Source organism: Sus scrofa, chromosome 15 (genome assembly GCF_000003025.6).
Source record: "Sus scrofa isolate TJ Tabasco breed Duroc chromosome 15, Sscrofa11.1, whole genome shotgun sequence".
In the NCBI taxonomy this organism is placed as follows: Eukaryota; Metazoa; Chordata; class Mammalia; order Artiodactyla; family Suidae; genus Sus; species Sus scrofa.
In genome coordinates, this window is record NC_010457.5 from 815,005 (window position 1) to 836,733 (window position 21,729).

General features: G+C 40.5%; 1 protein-coding gene across 4 annotated transcripts in view; it reads right to left on the minus strand.

Annotated features, from left to right (window-relative positions):
- RIF1 (replication timing regulatory factor 1) overlaps window positions 1-17,032 on the minus strand; it is a 62,519-nt gene extending 45,487 nt beyond the window's left edge. For all 4 annotated transcript variants that reach the window (XM_021076097.1, XM_013990617.2, XM_003359718.5 and 1 more), the window contains exons 1-10: window positions 16,887-17,032; window positions 16,413-16,526; window positions 15,573-15,651; window positions 13,550-13,646; window positions 12,157-12,284; window positions 11,702-11,796; window positions 10,570-10,759; window positions 8,596-8,688; window positions 5,183-5,321; window positions 1,597-1,748 (exon numbers count right to left, since the gene is read on the minus strand). In XM_021076097.1, the coding sequence (XP_020931756.1) occupies window positions 1,597-1,748; window positions 5,183-5,321; window positions 8,596-8,688; window positions 10,570-10,759; window positions 11,702-11,796; window positions 12,157-12,284; window positions 13,550-13,646; window positions 15,573-15,651; window positions 16,413-16,516 (1,077 nt within the window). In that variant the 5' untranslated portion in view covers window positions 16,517-16,526; window positions 16,887-17,032. The remainder of the gene's footprint in view (window positions 1-1,596; window positions 1,749-5,182; window positions 5,322-8,595; window positions 8,689-10,569; window positions 10,760-11,701; window positions 11,797-12,156; window positions 12,285-13,549; window positions 13,647-15,572; window positions 15,652-16,412; window positions 16,527-16,886) is intronic.

The window sequence follows — 21,729 nt, forward strand, 5'->3', positions numbered from 1 at the left end:
CCTATGGAAAACAGTATGGAGGCTCCTCAAAACACTAAATAAGATCTATCATTTAATCCAGTTATCCTGCTCCTGAGCATACAGCTGGACAAAACTTTCCTTGAAAAAGACACATGCATCCTGTATGCTCATTGCAGAACTATTCCTAACAGCCAAGAAATGGAAGCAACCTAAACATCCATCGACAGATGAATGGATAAAGATGTAAGGTGTACACATACATGCACGTGTGTGTGCATGCGCACACACACACACACACACAATGGAATGCTACTCAGCCATAAGAATGAAATAATGCCATTTGCAGCAACCTGGATGGACCAAGAGATTATCATATTAAGTGAAGTCAGAAGGAGAAAGACAGATATCATATAGTATCATTTTATATGTGGAATGTAAAATGTGACACAAATGAACTTATTACAAAACAGAGCCAGACATACAGAACAGACTTGTGGATGCCAAAAGGAAGAGGGAGTGGGAGACGGATGAATTGGGAGTTTGGGATTAGCAGATGCCAACTACTATATACAGAATAGAAAAAAAACAGGATCCTACTGTATAGCACAGGGAACTATATTCAACATCCTGTAATAAACTGTAATAGAAAAGAATAAGAATATTCATATATATATTTATAAATCTGAATCACTCTGCTGTATACCAGAAACTAATGCAACATTGTAACTATACTTAAGATAAAAAAGAAATATAAAAGGAGTTATCAGAGCTACCCTTTTTTATTTAACTGTAAAATAATTCAGAAACCAAGGATAAGGAGTTCCCGCCATGGCTCAGTGGTTAATGAATCAGACTAGGAACCATGAGGTTGTGGGTTTGATCCCTGGCTGTGCTCAGTGGGTTATGGATCCGGTGTTGCCGTGAGCTGCGGTGTAGGTTGCAGACGCGGCTCGGATCCCATGTTGCTGTGGCTGTGGCATAGGCCAGCAGCTGTAGCTCCAATTAGACCCCTAGCCTGGGAACCTCCATATGCTGTGGGAGTGGCCCCAGAAAAGGCAAAAAGATAAAAAATAAAACAAAACAAAAAACTTAGTTAAAAAAGAAACCAAAGATTGGAGTAAGTGCAAAAGAAGATTTAAGCAAGGATATCAAAATCTGAAGGAAACTACTCATTTTTAACAATAATGAAAAGCTACAATGAGATTAAATGATTGGTCATCACTACATAGCCTAGAAAAAGGGCATACAAAAAAATTAGAATTGATCCAACTTTGTAACTAATTAGCATAGCCCATGATTTCTATTTTGGTAATGTTGACTCTACTCTCAATTATATTCTAAGTCTTATGAAACGCCTTTTTAAAAAATCTTTCATAACACCTCTAGAGTAAGAATAGATAGTTGAGTATTTGCTGATTAAAAAGGTTTTAGAGGCTCTATTTCAGAGAATTGAAATATATCCTTTGGGAGAAATGAACTCAAGTTCTGAGTCGGGAGAAAAAAATGTTTCATACAATGTCTGATAATGTAGCAAAAGTAGAACTGAAGGATTCAATTCATAAGAATTTAAGAACACATTATTTTAAAAAACACACACACACACATAAAATACCATAGTCAACATTGTAATGTTACCTGTTCAAAATTAGCAGGAAGGTGAGGTCCTAGTCTCATCAATAGATACCACCAGACTTCTAGTTTTGTCAGTGCTAGAGCTTCTGTTCTCACATGGATAGAACTCAAAGGTTGCATTAACAACTTCAGTCTTTTTGCACTACATAGTATTTCTTAAAAGAAAATAAAAACCCAGGCAGAAACACGTAAGAGCTAAGATTGAATTTTAAGAATGATAATACGCAAAATCCCCTTACCATAGCAAGAGGTATATACATACATTTTTTTTTTTAATTAAAAGCAATTTTTAGAAGTTCCCGTCGTGGCTCAGTGGAAACAAATCTGACTAATATCCATGAGGATGCAGGTTCGATCCCTGGCCTCGATCAGGGAACCCAGTGTTATCATGAGCTGTGGTGTAGGCTGGCTGCTGTAGCTCCAATTCAACCCCTAGCCTGGGAACTTCCATACGCCATGAGTGTGGCCTTAAAAAGCATATTTAAAAATTTTTTTTTTCTCTAAATCACAAGCTGTGTCTGTTCTACATACTTATTAATAAGACTTATTTTTCAAAGTAATAATTAACATTTATTAGATATCACATGCCAGGGCTGATTTTTTCCACCATTCAATATTTTTGGTTGTTACAACTGCAACACAGGAGTATGGAAACTGTTACCGGTATCTAGTGGGCTGCATCTAGGGATGCTGCTAAACTCCCTCCAACACATTACAATTCTCCACAATTGTAAACTGTCCATGTAATACACTAAAATGTTGAGAAACTCTTACCACACTGCTTTAGTATTCTCATTATCTCCATTTTACAGATTAAAAAAATTAAGAGGAGGAGTTCCCGTCGTGATGCAGTGGTTAACGAATCCAACTAGGAACAATGAGGTTGCAGGTTCGATCCCTGTCCTTGCTCAGTGGGTTAAGGATCCGGCATTGCTGTGAGCTGTGGTGTAGGTCGCAGACTCTGCTCGGATCTGGCATTGCTGTGGCTGTGGTATAGGCTGGCAGCTATAGCTCTGATTCAACCCCTAGCCTGGGAACCTCCATATGCCACGGGTGCAGCCCTTAAAAAAAAATAGAGGAATAGCTTTACCTTAGAAAAACTTGTCTGGAGTTCCCGTCATGGCTCAGCAGAAACAAATCTGACTAGTTCTGTGAGGATGCAGCTTCAATTCCTGACCTTGCTCAGTGGGTTAAGGATCCAGCATTGCCATGAGCTGTGGTGCATGCCGCAGACGTGGCTCAGATCTGGTGTTGCTGTGGCCATGGCTTAAGCCAGCAGCTACAGCTCCAATTGGACCTCTGGCCTGGGAACCTCCATGTGCTACAAGTTTGGCCCTAAAAAGACAAAAAAATAAAAAGTCATTTTAAAAATTTACTAGTAATTTATCAAACATTTTAATTGTTGGTGCTATTAATTAGATTTTGGAAATGTAATTATTCATTTGGATTTAGGTCCACTCTACATAAATAATCATCAGATTGCTAAAATTCCACATAAACATTAACTACACCTCTTTAAACAAAATACTTATGCCAGTGTTTACAATGTGTGTGTGACTGAGAATGAGTGTTTCTTACAACTACTCTGCCATTCAGCTTTCAATTAGCATTTCTAAAAGAAGAACAAAGTCAGAATACCGTGAAAACAAATTTTCTAATTCTTTTTGAACTATATTCTACCCATGAGAGAAAAAAAATTCCTATTAACTGCTGTGCAACAATCCATTCTTTTAGTTACAAGACCTGCTTTCATTCAGAACAGTGGTAGGGACCCAATTTTTGACTATTTTAACTAGTCTCCCATTTAGCCAATTCTCTCAATGTGATTTAAGTGAAAGTGTACATGGAATTTCAGAAATGCTCTTTATAGATAGCTGACTCAGCTTGAAGAAGTTCACTTTTGCCCCTTCTGTCTTCCTTTTTTCCTGCAGTCTACAACTAAGGCATACTGAACGTAACAGAAAGACAGGATCCCGATTCCTTGATGACTGCCTAGATCCGTAATACCAGTCATAGATTCTCTAGGTCTTCGTTTATTTCTCAGATAGCATTTTATTTATCTTAGATCATTCATCTTTTATGCTTTAACACTCAACTACACATAATTCCAACAGATTTAATACTGAACAGTATCTTACACCGCCAGTTCATAAACAATAACCCAAAAAGGGGACATTTTCCATTAAAATTTGTGCCCGTCAATGGACTTTTACCAATATTTTCAACAGAAGTAGTTAATGCAATTACTGTACAAAACACATTTTAAAAAGAGAAGAAAAGGGATTATTAATGGTCTCTGGGAGTTCCCGCCATAGCAGAGCAGAAATGAATCTGACTAGGAACCACAAGGTTGCAGGTTCAACCTCTTGCCTTGCTCAATGGGATAAGGATCAGGCTTTGCTGTGAGTTGTGGTGCAGGTCGCAGATGCGGCTCAGATCCCGTGTGGCTGTGGCGTAGGCTGGCAGCTGTAGCTCCAACGGACCCCTAGCTTGGGAACCGCCATTTGCCATATGCCTCGGGTGTGGCCCCCAAAAAGCAAAAAAAAGTCTCCGGCAAGGGAAAACAGGATGAAACTAACACTATTCATAGCAGATCTTGTAAAGAGTATCAATTATACCTAAGACTAACTACCCAGTTATGTAGGTACATTCTGACCCACTTTTGGGTGAAATACTCTTTCTCATATACATATTAAACACTTCCAGTGGACAATATAAGAGGGTAAGGTAAATCAAAATGAATCACTTCTATTTTTTTTTTTTTTAAATCTTCTATCTTTTTAGGGCTGCACTCGTGGCATATTGAGGTTGCCAGGCTAGGGGGTCGAAATGGAGCCACGGCCGCATGGGATCTAAGCTGCGTCTGCGACCTACACCACAGCTCATGGCAATGCCAGATCCTTAACCCACTGAGCAAGGCCATGGATCAAACCTGCATCCTCATGGATACTAGTCAGATTCTTCTCCACTAAGCCATGACGGGAACTCCTGAATCACCTCCACATGTTATTAACCCATATTAACCCACTATGAGGTGCTGTTCTAAAAATGCTGAAGAAAAGAAGTTTCTCAGTCATAGTACTTTTATTCCATAGCAATCACAATTGTTTGCTATCATCTACTGGCTGTGTGACCTTTCATAAACTAGTTAATCTCTCTAAAATAGTGATAATACTTACATCTGGGGTCTACTGTGATGATTAAATGACAAGTATCTAAAATGCTCAACTGTGTTGGAACGTATACTAAGAAAGCCACAGATGGTATTTGTCGCTTTGTTCCATTTTTGAAATAGCCGCATGAAAAAAATTTTATATCTGATTTTCAATAACGTCTACCCTTTGAATTCTATTTTTAGTTACAAATTTATTCCCTTAAAATAATATTCATAGATATATAAGTACAACTAAATGACTGTGCTGTACACCTGAACTAACACACTTGTGAACACAAGTCAACTACAATAAAAAACTAAAAATTTTAATAGGAAAAAATAATATCCAATACAAAGTAAAAAAATCAGAAAAGCTTTTTATCATCATACTTAAGTAAAAGTCATTAAAAATTGAAATTTTAAAATGTTACTAACCTGGATTTAGAGCAAAATTATCTATTAAACTCTTCCAAGCAATAAAAGCTATTTTTTTAATCATGGGTGCTCCACTACGAAATCCCAGTTCTTCTAGCTGTAACAGAGAATTTATGAAACTCCCACTTCGATGCAAGGTCTAAAAAGGAAAAAGCAATAAGTTATTTATCTGCCTGAAAGACTATACTGGCCCTAACAGTGATTATCTAATTCATTCAGTGTTAACTATGTAAAAATACAAGGAATTTAAATTTTTTAAAGTACTGAATTCTGTATGTATATTCAAAATTCACCAAAGTTCCATGAAGTAGATAATACACAATATTCCAAAAACATTAAAGAATATTTGGAATGTTAGATAAACCCCAAATTTCACTAAAAATATTTTACAAAGTATTCATATAAGAAAATTTGACTATTACAGAAAAAGTAAGAGGCATTCCTCTGTGGCACAGCAGAAATGAATCTGACTAGTTTCCATGAGGATCCTTGGCCTCGCTCCATAGGTTGAGGATCTGGCGTTGCCATGAGCTGTGGCGCAGGGCACAGACACTACTCAGATCCCACATTGCTGTGGCTGTGGTGTCACAGGAGCTGTAGCTCTGATTGACTCCTAGCCTGGGAACTTCCATATGCCATGGGTATGGCCCTAAAAAGCAAACAAACAGAACAAAAAAATAAGAAATTAACCCTGAAACTATTCATCTTTTCAGATGTACTGAAAAGGGCAGGGAAAATAATTAAGTGAAAAACGACAAGTAAACAATGCTTCCCAAGAAAAGAAACACAAAAAGAACAGTAACAATCATAAGTAGCTCTAGTCCGTATGTAATCTGAAAAGAACAGAAATATGGAGTTCCCATCGTGGCCCTGAGCTGTGGTGTAGGTCACAGGCGCAGCTCAGATCCTGAGTTGCCGTGGCTGTGGCGTCGGCCGGCAGCTGCAGCTCCAATTAGACCCCTAGCCTGGGGATGTCCACTGCTGCAGGTACAGCCCTGAAAAGACCAAAAACACAACCAAAAAACCCCAGAAATAAATAGTGAAAAAAAATTGCTTTGAAATCCACAAAAATCCACAAGAAAGCTACTAGAGCTAATAAAATAATTTCAGCAATGTTGCAAAATACAAAATCAACACAGAAAAGTCAGTTTTTTTCTACATAACAGCAACCAACATCTAAAAAGGAAATCAGGAAAGCAATTCCATCTACAATAGCACCTTAAAAAAATTAAACACTTAGAAATTTATTTAATCAGAGGTTAAAAGATTTTTAAACTAAAAGCTACAAAGTACTGTTGACTACAATGGAAAAAACCTAAATAAATGGAAAACCATCCTGTGTTCACAAATACAAGATTTAACATCATTAAAATGTCGATACTACCCAAAGCAATCTACAGATTCAACAATCTGTATTGTGTTGAATTTTTATTTTTCACGGAAAAACAAAAGCTGATCCTCAAATTCATTATGTAATTATAAAGAATGCCAAATAGCCAAAAACAATTAAAAAAAAAAGTTCAAAGACTCATCTCCTTGACTTCCAAACTATTACAAAGCTATACTAATGAAAGCATGTGATAAAGACATAAGGACAAACACAAAGAATAAAGATCCTAAAAACAGACTCACATACACTGTCAGCGGATTTTCAACAAGAGTGCTAAGACCATTCAACATCAAGTCTTTTTAACAAATGGTGCTTGGCAAAGTGAGTATCCACACGCAAAAGAATGAAGCTAGATCCTTGCCTTCCACCATATACAAAAATAAACTCAAAATGGATCAAAGATCAAAACTTCTGAATAAGTGAATACAGAAATAAAGTATAAAAGAGGTTACCAGGGGCTGCACAGAGTGGGGAAAAGGGAGTCACTGCTATTTAACATTTATAGTTTTTGTTGGGGATAGTGAAAAAGTTCTGGGTATAGATAGTGATGATTACATAACCGTTAATATTAATGCCACTGAACTCTATCAGAAGTCTGTTATACCGTGTCTATTTACCACAATTCTCCCCCTTTCCCCCAAAAAAGCTGGCTTAAAGGCAGAACATACAGTCAGTTCTCATTATTTGCCATAGTTATGTTCTACAGAGTTGCCTCAACACTGAATTAGCAAATTATAAGCAATGGCTTCTAAGGAAAATGCAGGGTTAGGTGCCTATAAGCCTCTGATCACATTTCATCAACCATCTGACATATTACCTTGTTTTATGTTTACTTTTGTTTAAAGACATCTTATTTCATATACTGCTGACTCAGTTAATACTAAACTGCCGCCTACATAAAGTTTACCCAACACATGTATTTTCCCCCTACAACACATCACACCCTTTCCCTGCCTAGGAACCACAGAGAGCACTGTAACACGACATTTGAGGGCCATTTAAATCTGAAATCATAGGGTTTCTGGTGTGCCAAAGCGGGAATGACTCTGACTAGGAACCATGAGGTTGCCAGTTTGATCCCTGGCCTCAATCAGTGGGTTAAGGATCTGGCGTTGCCCTGAGCTGTGGCGTAGACTGCAGGCACAGTTCCGATTATACCCCTAGCCTGGGACCCTCCATATGCTGCGGGTATAACCCTAAAAAGAAAAAAAAAAAAAGAAAAAAAAAAATCTGAAATCACCAAGAAAAAGCATAAACATGAAAAATGTGACACTAAATAGATCATGAAATGGACATCTGCTTTTGTTTTTGCTTTTTAAGGCTGCACTCACAGCATATGAATGTTCCCAGGCTAGGGATCGAATCTGAGCTACAGCTGCCATCCACAGCCACAGCCACAGCAGATCCGAGCTGCATCTGCAACCTGCACCCTAGGTTACAGCAACGCCAGATCCTTAGCCCACTGAGCGAGGCCAGGGATCGAACCCGCAACCTCACGGTTCCTAGTCAGATTCATTTCTACTGCGCCACAATGGGAACTCCTGCTTTTGTTTTTTTGTTTTGTTTTGTTTTATGGCTGCACCACCACATTTGAAAGTTCCAAGGCCAAGGATGAACCCGAGCCACAATTGTAACAACACTGGATCCTTCAATACCGGGCCAGGGACTGAACCCACACCTCGGCAGCAATCCAAGCCACTGGCAGTCGGATTGTTAACCCACTGTACCACAGTGGGAACTCCAAAAAGGACATTAAGAGCTGAAGCAAAAACGCAAAACATAATCTCACTCAACCTCAGCCAGAAACATGCACGCTGGAAGACAATTTCTTTTGCCAATCTACATGTCCAGAACTGACTGAAAAAGCAGCACAAATACTGATATTGAGTTTACAGATAAATTTTAGTAAGCAGGCCAATTTTTATAAATGACACATATGAATAATGAGGACCAACTGTACTACAGAAAGTTAAGAAATTAAAGGGTCTGGTATGTAAAAGCTGTTCATTAACTGTGAACTTACCTTCCCAAGAAGCTTGACAAACAAAGGCCATAATTTTAACACATACGTCTCATTTTTACTCATAAATAGCTTCTGGAGTTCTGAAAGTAATTTCTGAAAACAAAAGCAAAAATATGTACCAAAAAAAGACTCTTGGAAAGGAAAAAAATTCACTACTGTCTCAGCCAAGTAACTTTTCCTAATATTTTACCAGGAAAACTTTCACACACATACCAAAGCATATAGAGCTTTACAGTAAATAAATGTCCAAGTACAGATACCACTAAAATTTTATTATGCTTGTTTTATATCTGGCCATTCTTCCATCCATCAATAGATTATTTTTTTTCTACCAATTTACTTTTCCCTAAGAACTACAGCATGCATATCAAGAGAGCTCAAATCATAACGTCCTCTATTCTCACTTTACTAACTTTAAAAATACATTAATAGCTTCATGGGCAACACATCCGAGAAAATTTAAGGTCAAATTTATTAAGAATTTTACACAGTGGACCCTTGAACAATGTGGCATTTAACTGTGCCGTCCACTTATAGGCAGATTATTTTTCAACAGTAAATACTACAGTACTACACAGTCTGTGACTGGTTGAATCCAAGAATGCAGAGTAACTGCAGATGCAGAGGACAGACTATAAATTACATGTGGACTAAATCCAAGCTGTTCAAGGGTTCACTGTATACATGCTCTTAAACACTTAATAAAAAAGACACTGGAGTTACTTTTAAAACTCCAAACGTTACCACTAGGCATTCTGAATTTAAAAAAATAAACAAAACCCCAGGTTTTAGAATCTGGAAGGCTCCCTCACTGCCTGGACTACTGTACTATCTCCCAACTCCTCTCCCCTCTGGACTGCAACCCCCTTAGAGTCTATTTTCAACATAAGCACAGTGATCCCTTTAAAGACCAAGTTAACACACACATCACTTGTAGACACAAAACCTTCAAATACGGTTTTTAATATAACCCACAGTGAAAACTAAATGTCTTACATGGCTCCCAAAGTCCTATGTGATCTGGCCCCGTTTCTGACATCATCTCCTGCTCTGATTCTCATTCGCTCTATCATACTCCCCAGTGTTCACGAACACAACCTAGTACACACTCATCATAGCAAGGCCTTTTGCTTTTATGGTTCCTCCTGCCTAGAACACGCTTACTCTGTATCATCAAACAGCTACCTCCTGTACTGCCTTCAAACCACTGTACAAATAACCTATTCTTTCCTTCCCTGACCACCTCAGGTACTTCCTCTCAGACAGCATTTTCCATCTAGTTCCGTTTTCCATTATTCTTCTTATTAAACATATTATATAATAAAGTATATGTTATAATAAGCTAGAAAATAAGCCCTACAACAATTTGTTTTTGTTCGCTGCTATACACACAGCGCCTGAAATAATGCCTGTATATACAGATGCTCAATAAATGTTATAAACTTGAAAAACCTAAAACCTGGGGGAAATGGCAACTTTAGGAAACAGCACACACTAGATGCACATTTGTGTGCATTACATTTATAGCTCCAGGGAGGATGCTATAACACCCCAGATAGCAATGAATCAGTTAAAGCTCTCCTTTTTCCAAAAATGCAACTTCTTTCAATCACCATTCTTTGGGGATAAAGTAAAATGCCCCAGATTGTAATAACACTAAATAGATAGCTCTCTTCCTTACTGTGTTGTAGGAGCAGTATGACTACACTAACTTAATTCTTTGGGTTTTTTTGTTTTGTTTTTCTTTTTCAGCAGCACCCACAGCTTATGGAAGTTCCTGGGCCAGGGACTGAAGCTATGCCATCACAGAGACAATGCCGGATCCTTAACCCGCTACACCAGAGCAGAAGCTCTAGCAATTCTGTTTTAAAGAGGGACTTCTTAGATCACAGTGCAATTACACAAACATGAGCCCTAAACTTGGTGTAAAACCTTACAATGCAGTACCCCCAAAATCCTTAAAGTATTACTTACAGTAGTCATGAGCTGCTCTGTGATAGATGCTATTTCTTGCTGTTTCTGAAGCAACAATGGCATCCCCATCTCTAGAGCAGTAGCTCCCCGTAAATGTACCTTTTGAGCCGAATGAACCACTAAAGGTATGACCACTTTTGCCCACCTAATTGACTCTTCCCCCATTTGAATTGGGGCTTGTTCAATTAGCCTATAACAGAGAAATCAATGACTAAATTAGTTTGACCTCACCTTTTACACTTAAACGACAGAGTATGGTCCATTTGTTTTAGAACAACACATATGCACATACACACAGACAGACATAAAAAATAAAGCTAATTTTTAACTAATTTGTAGATTTCTATTTCACAAATTCTGACAAGAGAATATATCACCTTGCCTTCAGATTAGAAGTTTTAAAATACTAATCATTTTTACACAACTAAATTTTTGATAACCTATATGGGAAAATAATCTGAAAAAGAATGGATCTGTGTATGTATAACTGAACACTCTGTTGTACAGCAGAAATTAACACAGCATTGTAAATCAATTGTTCTTCAATATTTTTAAAAATGAAAAGAATTCAATATTCTTACAGAAGATAGCTAGAGAACCATGATATTCTGTGAACATAAGAGTATCAGAACACTAATTAGTTAAATAATATAGTTCAACAACTAAAGAAAAAACTTTCAAAGAATGAAAAACAAGGCAAGACAAAGCTTATCAATAAGGTTCTGCTGTTGGCATAACCATTAGGAAAAGCAGGAATGGACAGGAAGAAGAGAGGGTATTTTCCTGTTCCTCTATCTGTTGTTGGGTATTATTAATGCTTTACTAAATACCCCCTTATAGCCCATTCAGTCTATATTATTTTTTAAACTCTTCCAAAAGCGTTAACAGGGATAATTTTTTAAAGCACAGCTGTGTGAGCAGCAACAGCATAACCAAGACTTTATTTTTTAGACTGTCTCAATAAAAGTAAAGAAGCCTAGTAACTTCTTCCTGTTACTTTTTGAGACTTATGGTCTATTAAGACATTCCCGTCTTTATTAACATCTAACTCAAAATCCCAAAAGTCTACTCCTTAAAACTTCTAAATTTACTGAAACTACTCTTTCAATTTGCATAGCATCCAAACTCATACCTTATGATGACATTTAATGCTTCATAATCAACAACAGCAGAATGCATCTCTCCTCTATTATATACTATTTCTAATGAATCAATTATACTGGACACCTGAAAGATAGAACCAAGTAAATACAAATCAAAGAAGCCTGATTTTTTGTTTGTTTGTTTTTCTGCTTTTTAGGGCCACACCTGCAGCATGTGGAAGTTTCCAGGTTAGGGGTCGAATCAGAGCTGCGGCTGCTGGCCTACGCCACAGGCACAGCCATGCTGGATCCAAGCCGAGTCTGTGACCTACACCACAGCTCACGGCAACACCAGATCCCCAACCCACTGAGAGGCCAGAGATCGAACCCGCATCCTCATAGATACTAGTCAGATTCACTTCCACTGGGCCACAATGGGAACGCCTAAGCCTGAATTTTTTAAGTAACAGGTGGTTAAGAAGACATACACAAAAACTATACTCACTACTTTGCCAAGAACTTCAGGGGGAAACGTCTGCTTGGATATCACCCAAAGTGCCCTAGTACGAACATTTTTATCTGAACTCTTAATAGTATCATTCAGTTTTGAAAGCAGTTCTTGAATAATTGTCTCTGAAAAATAAGTAGTTTTAATTATACGGAATCATTTACATCCTTTAAAATCTCAAACATTAAAAAAAAATATTGCTGTTCTCGTCACCATCAAAAGAGATAGTAGACTCCAAATCAGCAATCTTTTGCAAATAAAATAATTCTATATGGTCACATTACTAAGTCTTAACATATAAGTCAATTTTTGGCAAGATGTTATGAATCCTATCTCTGTTCCAAAATGAACAACTTTAGACTGCTAACATTTTGCTATATAAAAGAGCAGAAAACTTTTCCCTCAGAAAAAAAGATGGTAATTAACTTTCTGGTATCTTTATTCCCTATCCCTAATTTCTCCTCTCTAAAAATCACTTCCCAGGTTTCCTTCACCATGACAAGCTACAAGAATTAAGATTACAGTTCTCCCCAATATCCGTGGGTGATTGGTTCCAGGACTCCCCACCCCTAAATGTAAAAATTCAAGAGATGCTTAAGTCCCTTACATAAAACAGCATAATACTCAGCCCTTCATATCCACAGTTTCTGTACCCAAGGATAGGATACAGAGCCAAGGGTGCTTGAAAACTCAGAAAAGCATCAGATCCTGTGCTTTCATTACCATTTTTAACCCCAAATTATCTCATTTACCACTCTGTAAAAGAACTTCTCAAATTAGCATGTTCCTTAATGCATGCTTGTATAAAATAAATGACCATTTAACTTTCAAAATTAATTCCACCTAATTATTAACTTCCAAATTAGATGTTTTCATAGAGAAGATTCAGTTTTCATAGCAATTATTATTTTTTTGCTTTTTCGGCCACACCTGCAGGATATGGAAATTCCTAGCCTAGGGGTCAAATTGAAGCTGCAGTTGCCAGCCTACACCACAGCCACAGCAATGTGGGATCCAAGCAGTGTCTGCAACCAACACCACAGCTCATGGCAGTGTCAGATCCTTAACCCAATGAGTGAGGCCAGGGATCCCTCACTTGCATCCTTATGGATACTAGTTGGGTTCATAACCCGCTGAGCCACAACAGGAACTCCAGAGCAATTGTTTTTAAATAGACTTTTCTTTTGGAGTAAACTGTGTGTGTATGGGGCCAGGCCAGGGGCGGGGGGAGTTGGCCACACCCAAGGCATGTAGAAGTTTTTGGGCCAGGGATGGAACCTGTGCAGCATGTGCAGCCTGCGCCATAGCTATGACAACACCAGATTCTTAACCCACTGCACCACAGGGAACTTTCATAAACTCTAAAAATATTAAATCATAAGAAATTTACCTGATAATGCTGATGTAATTTTAGGATTATATAAGCAAAACCCCAAGGCCTGTAGAGCAGCACTACTGAGCTCTGAGTTTTGACTGGTTATGTGATTCTATAAAAACAAAATCATATTTGTTACAAACAAGTATGACTGTAAATCAATTTTTAGCCAGGAAAAGTTGATTAAAAAACAAAATTACATTTTAATCCCAACAACAAACAAATCCTTGAGGGAAGATTAAAAAAGGAAAAGAGAAACTAGATAGTGATCAGCTAAGAATATTTTTCTTAATGAGTATCTCCACACACCTGAAAGAAAAAAAAAAAGGCAACAAACGGAAGATGCTGAAGACACTAGACAGTAAATAAAGAGCAGGAGCAAAGCCCTTTCACAAAAAGTAAGCAAAAGACTGAAAGGCAAAAGCTGCCATATTAGGCTTAGAGTACAGTGAAAATTCTAACAGAGAGGGAAGGGGTAGAACGTAACATTTACTGAGTGACTGAAGTGTTAGGAGGTTTAAACATTATCTCAGTCTAAAAAAAAAAAAAAAAAAAAATTCTTTCTTCACAACTAGTAGAATTTGAATCCATGACCACCTGGAATTCAGAATCCCAAACCTGTCAAAGGGAGTCTTGCCATATGCCCCAACCCTACACTGACTTGGGACTTTGCATCTTTCTTGGTACCATTTCCTATTCGAAAGTGATTTATCTTTAAATCCTCATATTCCTCTAAAACAGTTATCCAAGGAATTCCTGACTATTTGCTACTCTTGACCAGGAAAAATAGTAAATGTTAGTAATTAAACATAAGAACAGACACTTCCCTGGAGCACCCCTTTTATAATTAATGAAACCAAACATTTGAAATATCAAACCCTGAGACAGAAAAGGATGCTAAAGCAATCAGTTGAGACAACCACCAATAAACACTTAAGACTATCTCCAAGATAGCAGTAGCATCTGTGCAATCAACTGTTATTAATCACCCACATGCTTCTAAATAATTATTCATCTGGCATTTTAGTTACAAACCCAATTTCCAACAATGCAACCTGACTCATGCAAATGAGTTCCTGATCCTATATGCTCTCAAACACCAAATACATGATGCATGTCTTCATCACATCAACTATACTGCTGAAATGTGGAACATGACAATGAAGAAAAATGGTAAATAATAGTAAGTAATACCATTAATACGTTTATAATATTAATAAATCTTGAACTACTACACAATAAAGTTCTTTCTTACATGAACAAAAAGCACTAACTTTAACAAATACTGTAGGGTGGCTAAGGCATTACCCCCAATGCCTCAACATTTAGCCAGAAAACACACTAAAACGTGCAATAAACATCTTGATGGAATAATCCTGTCTAAAAGCATGAAAACAAGGTTGTAAAAATAAGAACTCAAAGGGACTGTGGAGATTTAGTTTAACCTCTGAATTCTAAAAACAAGGAACTTAAAAGTTAGGTGTAAAGGAAAGTCACAAAACCACCATATAAGCAAGTGAGGACAAGGGCACTGGTTCTTGGTTTGATATTAAACTATATAACTTCCCTATAAACAAGCAAACAAGATAACCATAGTAAGGATTTTTTTAACCAAGCAACTGCGGCAAAAACTGAGGGTAAGATTTAAAAAAAAAAAAGAATGTTACCCACACAGTAAATGAATGACAAAATTATAGAGTCATTTATTTAGAAATGGATTGCTACAAACAGATCACTGAACTCTGATCACCACTTTTACATTAAGAATGCAAGTTTTGGATTCAAGTGCCTTGGCAACTTCAGGCAAGTTAAACCAATTTCTTCTGCAAAGTGGGGATTAAAGAGTAACCCCACTGGGACATGGAGGATTGGAGGACTAAATAAGAGAAAACACGTAAGGTAATTAAGACAGCACTCAATACACTGTAAATCCTCAAACAGTACTATAATAATACTACTGTTATTTACTTTACGTTCAAAGTTGAGTTGGCAAAACATTTTCCCCACAAGCTATTTAATAAACAACAAAGATACATACCTTTAAAACTTTGAAGAGCCGAGGAAGTTTTTTCTCAATTTCTATAATGATTTCTTTTCCCTCTTCTCCAGTCATACGACTTAAAAGCGGAAAGAACACAAGTTCATGCAATTGGAAGACATAAAAAAACTATAATCACTCCCTGAAATACCTGCATAATCTTTTTAAATGTTATATTAGAACTCTGGCAAATTAACTGACTCAGTGCTTAAGATAACTTAATATATAATACAGTATACAACTGAAATAAATGCAAAGCCGCCCTCACAATAACTTGTGCATCCATAGACACATTTTGACAGTTTCACTATGTAAAAGCGAAATCTATCCCTACTTAGAAATTTACTCAAATCTTCATCATTTTGTACCTGCTGTTAACCCTTTTCCAGTAATTTCCAAGTAACTCTAAGTAACTCAGAAAAATACGGTCTGCGGGGAAAAAATAAGCCGCGAAGCATGTGCGACTTAAATTAAACTCGGCTTATTGCTCTCTACTAAAAAGCCAATTCTGGGTTGCCCCACACTGTTCCAAGACAGAGATGGCTTACACTGAAAAACCTCTACTCCAGCACGCTTACTTCCAAGCAAACTTTCCCTAACCCTTTGCAAGCGAGACACACGTGCGGGCTTCCTCATTCCAAACACACGCCTCAAGGGCAGCAGCCCCCGCAACAGTGAACGTCACTGAGCACATACCTTCCCCACCACCAGCCCGCGACCCGAGCGCCCGCACAGCTCCCAGACTCTAGAATACACAAGCTCGCTTGCTGCGCCCCACCTGCAGTACCCTCTCCCCGAGACCCACCAGGGCGCCCCACCCCCACCCCCAGCAGGCCTCACCTGGTCAGAGTCAGGTAAGCGTCGGTCTGCTCTCCTTGGGAGGCGGAAGGGTCTTCCAGAGTCTCCAACAGCGGCGCCAGGTGGCTCGGACCCGGGGCGGTCATGTCGGCCACCCTGCGGCCCGGACCGGAAGAGGGGAAGAGCCGGTGACCGAGGGAAACAACCCCCTCCGCGGCCCGGCAGGGACCCGGCCCCAGAGCCCCACGGCGTCCACGCCGCGAGCTCCTGGAGGCGGAGGGACCCACAGTCCGAATCTCCGCCTGCCCCGCCACACGCACCCAGGCCCACGCCGCGCCCCAGCCCAGGCCCGCTCCCGCCACCACTTTCCCGGGCAGCTTTCAACAGGGGGAGGAGACCGGCGGGGGGCGGGAGAAACCCGGGGCGCGAGGCGTCTCGCCGCGAGGGGGCGGAGGATGCGCCGGGCCGAAGCTTCCAGCCGCCCAGCACTGGGATCCCAATATTCACCCCACGTACAAAGACAGGCCTGCGTCTCCTCCGCCGTCGCCCCGTAGCACCTTGAGGCGGCCAGAGCTCGACTTTTCCGGCTCGGGCTGTTTACTCACGCGTGCGGCCAGCTCCCTCCTAAACCAAGATGGCGGCGGGGGCGGGGCCCGGAGCGCGCGCGAGTGGGGCAGGCCTAGCCGGAGAGGCTCGAGTCAATCCAACAGGCGGTGGCGCACCGGAGTCATCGATCACCTCTCTCCCTCTCCTGCTGTGTCCCCTCCCTGCCCCCCAGGTCACCTTGCAGGTGGTTGGGTTAAATTTAACCAGCGAGGGTCTTGAAATTCAAAATGTAAATCTCCAAAGTTCACCGATTTTAAAGGTAGTGGGTCTTCAGACTGTCTTCAAATTGCAATTCCAGTATTTGTTAAAGTATTGGCAACAACTCATTTAGCAAGAGGAGATAATTGGATGGTGATGTTTAAGACTAAGAGTTGCACCAGCTATAATGGAAAAAAATAAAAATCATTATATATTAAAAAAAAGACTAAGACCTGCATTTAGATTGGTCTAGATTCCAACCTCTTGTTCTTCATGACCTTGGCAAGTTAATCAACCTTTTTATGCCTCAACTTCCTCCTCAGTAAAATAGGGATGATAATAGTATCTAATTCAGGAGAAAGCCAAGTGAGAAGAGGTTGGAGAGGCCAGGGACTCTCAAGTTTTAAGTGTACATAACAATGGCCTGGGGCTATTCATAATTAAACTGCAAGCTTCTGGGACCCGCCCTTAGGCATTGTGATTAGGTAGATTTAGGTAGGATCTGCATTCTTCTATTAGGCCTCAGAGGTTGAAGGGTGGGGTTTGGCTAGGACTTAACACTTGGAGAAACTACAGCAAACTTTTTTTTTTTTTTTTTTGTCTTTTTGCCTTTTCTAGGGCTGATCCCGCGGCATATGGAGGTTCCCAGGCTAGGGGTCGAATCGGAGCTGTAGCCACCAGCCTACGCCAGAGCCACAGCAACTCGGGATCCGAGCCACGTCTGCGACCTACACCACAGCTCACGGCAACGCTGGATCCTTAACCCACTGAGCAAGACCAGGGATCGAACCCGCAACCTCATGGTTCCTAGTCGTATATGTTAATCACTGAGCCACGACGAGAACTCCTACAGTAAACTCTTAATGAAAGTTGGTTCTTAGTGCTAATATGTTGCTCCCCTTTTCCTAGACCTCTGAGTCTCTTGAGTAATTTTGTCAACTTTAAACCAGGCAACTAAGGCCCAACAGCATCTGGTCCTTCCACTGTGGCCTCATGGGTTCTCTGCACCTGGCTTGAGCTTTTACTTATCCACACACAACTATTAGCGGTGGTTTGCCCTTTTCTGTGTTATCTGCACCTAGCAAAGCCTCTGCCAAACCAAGCGCTCAACACAGAGCATGTTTTTTAAACAAAAAGATGAAAGAGAGGGAAGGAGACCTACAACTTTGTGTGAGCCAACCTACAGAAATAGGAAATAATGAGCTGTGTCTGGTTAAGTGTAGAGACACTATGGAAGTAATGTCGGAGAAAGGTTTTCAGTGCAGCCTGATAAGTTCCTTAACCTTTGAAGGGGAATTTGCTCCTCATTTTCTGGTCAGAAGCACGACAACCCAGATATTTAAGATGGTGAAGTCTCGTCTGGCTCAGTGGCAGAGAACCCAGCTATTAACCATGAGGATTCAGGTTCGATCCCTGGCCTCGCTCAGTGGGTTGAGAATCTGACGTCGCCACAAGCTGCAGTGTAGGTCACAGATATGGCCCAGCTCCTAAGTTGCCATGGCTGTGGAGCAGGCTAGCAGCTGCAGCTCCGATTCGACCCCTAACCTGAGAACTTCCATGTGCCCCAGGTGCAGCCCTAAAGAAAAAAAAAAAAGGAAGGTTAAGAAGTTATTAGTCAATGAGTGAAATATGTGGGCAGGTTTGCAACACTGAGTTTCAGTATAATGGAGCCGTTGTATAGGAAAGTGAAAGATGATCCTGAAACCCTATTTTTTTTATGGTAGCTATGAGATTAGTGGATAGTGGAAAGAACACTGAGTTTGCCTTAAGACAAGTACCTTCACCCAATCCTTGTGTGCCTTATTTGGCTTTACTGTCTATCACTTATCACTATCTGATATTACATTATATATCTATTTTTAATTGTCCCTTCATTAGAATGTAAATTTCTTGCATATAGGGTCTTCGTCCTATTCTCTCTCTCCTTTTTTTTTTCTTGCACCTCATTGCATCTGGAGTTCCTATTCCAGGGATCTGATCTGAGCCACAATTGCAACCTATGCCACAGTAGCAATTCCAGATCCTTAACCCACTGAACTGGGTAGGGGTTCCAACCTGCATCCCAGCACTTCATAGACACCACAGACCCAGTTGCACCACAGCAAGAACTCCTGTTCTATTTTTTTTTTTTTCTAATTGATCATTTGTAACAAAGAGGTTGGAATGTTCATCCTTCTCTTTCAAATGTGTAGAACTATGATCTCCTAAAATGTTATGTAATATTTTATCATTGTCATTCCCATACCTGAAATCCTTTGCAGTTCCATCAACCACAGGATGAATTGCAAAACTCTTGGCATAACACACAAGCCTATTATTTGGACCACTGCTTCACCTCTAGCCTTGCCCCCACGTCAGCCAGATTCTGAATAGCTTGCCACGATCTCTAACTTTTCTATGTCTTTAAAGGCCTGTGTTGTTTCTTGTGTTTAGAACATTAAGTCAATTTTTCAAATGTAATCAATGATTAACTAAAATCACATCTTTTAAAAATTTTTATTTTTATTTTTATTTTTCAGCCTCCCTGTAGCATATAGGGTCCCCAGGCCAGGAATCAGATTCCAGCGGCAGTTAAGGCAATACCTGATCATTAACCCACTGTGCCTGCGAGGGGTGGAACCTGTGTCCTGGGGCTGCAGATCCTGTTGAGCAACAGCAGGAACTCCTAAAATCACATCTTTTAATGAAGTCTTTCACTCATCTACTCTATCCCAATGGAGAATTAAATGTTTCTGTCTCTATACTGACATAGCTCTTTGTTCATAGACCTGCTAAAATGAGTATCTCATTGGTTTGGCTATAAACTGCTGAGGCAGAGTTGAGGGTTAGCCTTGGGGGGAATTGGGTTTTAGCCATTATCTCAGCGTGCCCCCTCCTTGGTTCCTTGATCTTTACCCAGTCTGATCTAAAGTACTAGGAGAGTCTTCCTCTCTCCGGTCACACCAGGCTCCTCTGCACCCACTCCCCAGGGACCATGTGAAGTCTCAAGATCTCCCTCAGCGAGACAGCCCTTGAGACCACGTACCGGTACCCCTCTGTGAGTTCGGTGCTGGAGGAGATGGACCAGGACCCTGAGGCCCCTAGTGCCCACATCCCACCAGCAGCCCAACCTGACATAGAAGAGGATAAAGAATAGCTGCTATTGCTGCAACGGGAGCTCCAGGGTGGGCTTCACTGCAATGCCCTGATAGTGGATGAGTCTTGCCATAGGTGACCCTCTTCCAACACAGGGATATACCTCCCTTCCTCCAGAACTGAAGATCCTGATGCTCAGAAGATCCAGAGCAGACAGACCCTGAAAAAAAGTCTGGTGGGGAAGGGTAACCAACATCTTCAGACTTGCTTTCTTCATCCTGTTTCTGGGGGCAGAGGCAATTGCTCAGTTTCCACCCTCAGCAGATCTGCTGGTGCATCCGAGATGATTCAAGATCCCCCTTCAAGTCCTGAGGAGGAGCACAGAGCTCACTGGGGTGGGGATGCAGCACCTTCTCCATCTCCATGGGCAGGGTACACTCTTCCCACAGTCTCCCACCACTCCCTCGGGGCTCTCAGGATGTAAAGCAGCCACCCCCTGGGAGGCCTGGCCCCCACTCCATTTCCAGGCACCTCTCCTTCCTGTTCCTTAGGTCAATCCCCTTTTGTTTACAGCTCCTGCCTCCTCTCTGGACTACAGTCTGGTTTACAAACCCCATCAGTTCCCAGCCCCACCTGCCAGAGTCCCTGGTTTACAAACCCCATCAGTTCCCAGCCCCACCTGCCAGAGTCCCAGGTTTACAAGCCACACCGCCTGGAGGTCCACATGGAATCCTCTCCTCTGGCCTAAGCAGTCACCTCATTGGGAGTGACCTGTGGCTATGGCTTATTTCACTTTTGCTCAGTATTACTGTGTCAGTTTTCTCCAAGAGGGATGGCTGGGAACCTTGACTCTGAATGCCCCACCCTCCAGTTAATTAATTCTGTTCCTCCTAGTGGTTCACAATTGAACTGCAGGAAGGGGGTGAATAATGAGACACCTCTACTCTCTTCCCCTTTTGTTCTTCCTTCTCCATTGCCTGTTTCTGTTTGTTTATTTGTTTATTTTGTTTTTTAACTTTCCATAATAAAATGGAACTCTCTCCGGAAATAAATAAATAAATAGGAGTTCCCATTGTGGTCAGCGGAAATGAATCTGAGTAGGAACTGTGAGGTCGTGGGTATGATCCCTGTCTTGCTCAGTGGGTTAAGGATCTGGCATTGCCATAAGCTGTGGTGTAGGTCGCAGAGGTGGCTCAGATCTGGCATTGCTGTGGCTGTGGCATAGGCCGGCAGCTATAGCTCTGATTTTACCCCTAGCTTAGGAACCTCCATGTGCTGCAGGTGCGGCCCTAAAAAGCAAAAATAAATAAGTAAGTAAAAAAGCACTAGGAGATTACAGAATCAAGACCAATCCCATTCCCTGCCTAGACGCTTCTCCAGACACACTTCCAGTTCCCAAGCTTTTCTTTTATAGTATTTCTGAAACCGCAACCATGGACCTGCCCTCAATGAGCAATAAATTATTACTACTTAACACTCA